Source organism: Athene cunicularia (genome assembly GCF_003259725.1).
Source record: "Athene cunicularia isolate RWA chromosome 3 unlocalized genomic scaffold, athCun1 chr3_part1, whole genome shotgun sequence".
Lineage (NCBI taxonomy): Eukaryota > Metazoa > Chordata > Aves > Strigiformes > Strigidae > Athene > Athene cunicularia.
The window spans coordinates 123,691,973-123,697,292 of NW_020799097.1; the positions used below are offsets into that span (position 1 = coordinate 123,691,973).

Genomic DNA, 5,320 nt, shown 5'->3' on the forward strand with positions numbered 1-5,320 from the left:
TTTTTTTTCAGCGCTGCATTTGTACAGTAAGTGGGGAGCCACAATTACTCAGGTTTTTGATGTCTTTGAATGACATGATGAAAATGTCACCAAATTGCCCTCCATCAGCAAACACGGGGCAGCTTGTGCATGGACATGTTTGTGCTAATTCAGAGGTCTAAGGGCAGCATATTTTCAAGCCTGGTGTTTCATCTTCTGATAGTGGTCAGATCCAGGGCTGGCTGGCAGTTTGCTGAAGGACCTTCCGTGAACTTCACCACCTCAGTGAGGTCCCCCCTTCTTTGCTTTGGCAGGTCAGTCACACCAGCCCAAAGTGCACAACTTTGAGAGACCCGCTGTCTCCAGTCTCCTGTGGAGAGAAAGACAGGCAGGATCAGGCAGGCTGAAGGGACAGGCAATGAGGGATGGAAACATGGGTATTGGAAACACTATCCCGACCCACAGAGAAGAGACAATTGCAAACACTGACCCTATTTGGCCTGGGAATGGAAGATGCAGCCCTGAAGCAGTGGGTCACTCACATGAGTCCCTGCGCTTCGCTAGTGCTCCAGCAGCCTGACACAGCCCTGACAGCCACCTCCTGGGCCCAAGTCCACCCCCCTTCCCATACAGAGGCACAAATCACAGATCAAAAAACCTGGGTCACATATCTATCTGATGCACTCAGGACCCTGAGCCTTGAACAACAGGGACCTACCCAAACATCTCTGAGCTCTAAATGGTCAAACATGGGGCTGTTCTGCTCCAGCTTGCCTTCACCTTCCCCCCCTATTTCCTCAGTCCCCAGAGCAAGCAGCAGCAGAAACCCCTCTGCGTCAGGCACTGACACAGCTCTAGGGAAAAAAAATGTCACTCCTTACCTTTAACCACAGATGCTCCTCAATTCTCTACTGCTGTGTCTCTCCTGAAAAAAAAAAAAAAAAAAACAGAAAACTTTTGTATTTTTTTTGAGCCTCCAACAAGTGCAGTTCAGAGAGCAAGGAGAGCCCACAGAAAGCTTGCAGCCACCCAAAAACCAAGACACACACACACAGTCCCACCATGAGGGCTGCCACTGAGTAAGGCAACTCAAAACCTTGAAGACACCTGCCTAAGCAGCAGTGTGGCGGGGAAGCCACGCTTCGAGTTTCAATGCTGGAATAACCTGGTGGGATCTGGAATGCAAGCACTGGTTCGAGTGGGACATTGGAGACACTTTCTCGTCACATTCAAACTGCCTCTGAGAATTAACAGAGCCACCTCCTGCCATCTCCCTGCAAGGGAAGTGCCAAGCAACAGGCTGGAAACAAAACTCAGTGTCTGCAGCGTGCTCATTTTGAGCCATCACACTTTTACTGCTCCCTCTGCGCTGAGGTAGGGAGGTTGTACACAGGAATGCTGGTTTAGAGGGTGATCTCTATCTCTGTGGTGAAATGCACATGCCATGAGATGGAGCTGCTGCTCTGTACAGATTCCTTATGAAGCTGCAAGAATTGTTAGGGGAATTCTGGTTTTTTCCTCTTTCCTGAAGTCCAGAAGCAGTGGGTCACTCACATGAGTCCCTGCGCTTCGCTAGTGCTCCAGCAGCCTGACACAGCCCTGACAGCCACCTCCTGGGCCCAAGTCCACCCCCCTTCCCATGACAGCCACCCCGTCCTGCCCTCTGAGACAGGACAGACATTTCCCTTTGTTTTCAGCTCCACACCTAGTGTTTCTTTGCATCGTGAAGAGCTGGCTACTCATCTCTAATTCAAAAGAAAGCAATGATTCACTAGACTACAGCACTTTCCAAGGCAAAGTATTTAATGCATTTCGCAGGCACGCTAGCCTGTGTTATGAAACCTCTATTTGTGGCACATCTTCACCCCATCACCATGTGCTTTGCAAAACCAGAGTGATGGGGTTTCCACCCTGCACAGGCACTGAGCACAGAAAGAGGAGCTTGAATTTGTGTTTAAACCACGTATTTGCATTGTATGAGGAACGCAAAATGCCATCCCTTGTGTAACTTTGAAAACCTGGCTCACTATCTGCTGGCGTTGACCCAGGCTTGTGGTGTTTGCAGTATGTTTTAATTAAAAGGTAACAAAAATCTAAAGTTTCACTTTTGCCAATAAGCTTCCAGGTGCCGGGGAAGGGGGCTCAAAGGCATGTGGAGCCTCAGCTCCCAGCCCCTCACATCCCAATCCTGTGGCCACCGCAGGTGGCACCATGAGCAGTCGCTGGAGCTGCAGCCCCTGGTTCCCCCAAGAGCAGCAGGGGAAGGGTGATGCAAAGGGGCTTATAAAAAGGGGAGAAGTGCCTTACCTTGAAACCCAAGGCAGTCTCCACTGCTTCAGGGCTGCATCTTCCATTCCCAGGCCAAATAGGGTCAGTGTTTGCAATTGTCTCTTCTCTGTGGGTCGGGATAGTGTTTCCAATACCCATGTTTCCATCCCTCATTGCCTGTCCCTTCAGCCTGCCTGATCCTGCCTGTCTTTCTCTCCACAGGAGACTGGAGACAGCGGGTCTCTCAAAGTTGTGCACTTTGGGCTGGTGTGACTGACCTGCCAAAGCAAAGAAGGGGGGACCTCACTGAGGTGGTGAAGTTCACGGAAGGTCCTTCAGCAAACTGCCAGCCAGCCCTGGATCTGACCACTATCAGAAGATGAAACACCAGGCTTGAAAATATGCTGCCCTTAGACCTCTGAATTAGCACAAACATGTCCATGCACAAGCTGCCCCGTGTTTGCTGATGGAGGGCAATTTGGTGACATTTTCATCATGTCATTCAAAGACATCAAAAACCTGAGTAATTGTGGCTCCCCACTTACTGTACAAATGCAGCGCTGAAAAAAAATGGGAGGGGAGGAATGTTCTTGGACAAATCCATAAACTTCTCAGGAGAAAGTCTGTGATTCTCTATGCATTATATATTTTAACAATCTTCACTTGGAAGCAGATTTGAATTTCCACTTAAGGCTCTGAAAACTGTCCTATTGAGATACCAGCAGATAAAATCTTCGTTCAGGATACCTCTGTGAAAGAGCAGCCTTTCACAGTCGGCAGCATTTTTCGAAGAATGCTCTCAATTTTCATATCTAGATATATCATCTTAGTTGAATAACCATTATTTTGCCTTGAAAAAAAGACACAGAGCCTCTTAAACATCATTCCATTGGAGTCCAGATTTTAATCTGCCTCCTCTAACCATGAAGAGAAAATGCACTGAGAAGGTAACACAACCTGTTTCAGCCCTCTATTTTTTTTTTCTGACGATGAAGAAGGGTGAGCATCATCGCAGGTCTTTCTTCCCACCATTTGATCAGGCGCAACATGTACAGGTGCAGATTTTTTTACTTTACCATAGGCATGAGTGTGGGTTAAGCTTGAGCCTTTTTGGGAGTATTGGGTGGTTACAACCTGAAGCCAGCAAGCTTCTTGAAATCGGTTTTGTATGATGAAAAAAATTGTACGATGAATGGACTGAAAATAAAAGCACAATGTAAAAAAAAAAAAAAAAAAAACCAAAACAAAGCATAAGCCATTAGAAGTATTTTATTAACAAAAATTCTGCTTCTATTCAGCTAAAATATTTGTGTTCATTGTTGGTCAGCCATTTTCCCCCACAAGCCAAAATCCCGCTGAATTTCTGCTGCTCAATGTGCAATATTGATCCCACCAGAGAAACTCTCAACCCATTTCAGCACTTCATGCAAATCCTTTCCATGAGCATATTCGATGGAGACTTTTTTGCTTTGCAGTTTGAAGGGACCGAATGGGCTGCAATGCATTGGGGTTTTTTTGCACACTCAACAGGGAAAATTAATAGAGCTTTGAAACAGAGCAGGCTGCTGCACCACCTCCCCTCACAGAGCCATGCCTGTAATGGCTGTGCTTCACGCAGCACTTGGAGGGGAGTGCGCTTTAATGTCCTGTAGATTTAAATTCAATTTCTGAAATACGCGTGGCGCAACGATGGACCACGGTGATCGCATACTTGTTCTGCATAAGGCAGTGCGATGCATTGCTTCATCGTACAGCTATTTTGCTGAATTGCAGCCATATTTCTGTCAGTACAAGTGATGGTCTATATGAGGGATTAATCTGACACCAGACAGTGATTCCTAATCCTTCAGTATATCATAATCTATTTACTTTGCATGCTAAGAGGATTTCAGTTTAAAAATATACAGGAAGCGATACTAGAAATGTACATAAGATCCAGAATGCCGTTTCCTAAAATTGCAGTTTTTCATCAAATAAAAACAACCAAACAAAAAAACCTCTCATGGCTTTCTTGGAAAAGTCCTGTCTGTCCTAGAAAAAGAAGTGTTGAATAGGGATTTAACTGGAAATAGGCATATGTTTTCCTTTAGGCTTCCGCCCTCTGACCATTTTCACCCTCCTCCTTCCCCACAGCTTTTGTGCTTGACCATACGACATGAAAGAAGAGCTCTCCAGTATAGCAGGTTCCTTGGCTGGGAGTTACACTGGCAGATTTTTATTGACAAATTCAAAACAGGTTTGGAACCAATGTGGGCTTTTATGTGCATTAATTGCTACTCAAAGTGCATGAATTAGCAGTGACTGGCTGACATAGAGGTCAGCACAGGGGAAACCACAAATGGTTGGGTGCGATGGCTCCTTATTCAGCTGTAATCATATGTTTTCTTTGTGCTCTGCCAGAAAGGCTGTCTACAAAATAACTGTAGTAAGTCGTGTTAGTGGGTACATCTCCTGAAACTTACATCATCATTTATATTTCTAATTTTTTTAATAATTAAATTTATGCTCGGCCATAACACTTTGTGTCCCCAAAGCACATCCTGCACCTGAGTTGGCTGTCAGCCACATCAGCCAGCATCAACCCTGCCCAGCCGCTGCCTACCTCTGCCTGGCTGGGTACCACTAAGGGCATTCAAATCGCTGCCTGGCTCTACTATGTACAGAGGGGTTAAAAGCAAAGCTATCCAGGTGGAGACTCTACTCAGAGCAAGCACTCTGATAACAGCAAAGAGATCATAAATTATTTCAGGCCCCTGATGCACCAAGCATAAAGAACATTGACAGCCCAAGCTGGGTAGTACTCTCCGCTCTCTGCCCCTCTTTTTCCCCCCACCAAGTCCTGGCTCTTGACTTACAGGCAGGAAAGCACCACGTGCCTTTGGAGCAGGCGCTTGCGTGCGGAGGCAGCTGCCGGCACTCGGGCGAGAGGCAGGAACTTCATCAGGCTTGTGGTGGGTAACCCAGCATCTTGGCACCATGGCACCAGCCCCTGGGCTGCTGGCAGCACTGTGGTCCAGCAGCAAATGCTATTTAAAAAAAAAAAAAAAAAAAAAAATTAAAAAAAAATTACTAA

The 5,320-nt window shown here is 46.4% G+C and overlaps 1 protein-coding gene across 1 annotated transcript in view; it reads left to right on the top strand.

The window, feature by feature from the left end:
* Positions 1–2,871, top strand: part of WDPCP (WD repeat containing planar cell polarity effector) — a 161,315-nt gene extending 158,444 nt beyond the window's left edge. Inside the window, exon 19 of the mRNA XM_026844250.1 lies at positions 2,470–2,871. Within this exon, the coding sequence (XP_026700051.1) occupies positions 2,470–2,520 (51 nt within the window). The 3' untranslated portion in view covers positions 2,521–2,871. The remainder of the gene's footprint in view (positions 1–2,469) is intronic.
* The last annotated feature ends 2,449 nt before the right edge of the window (positions 2,872–5,320 follow it).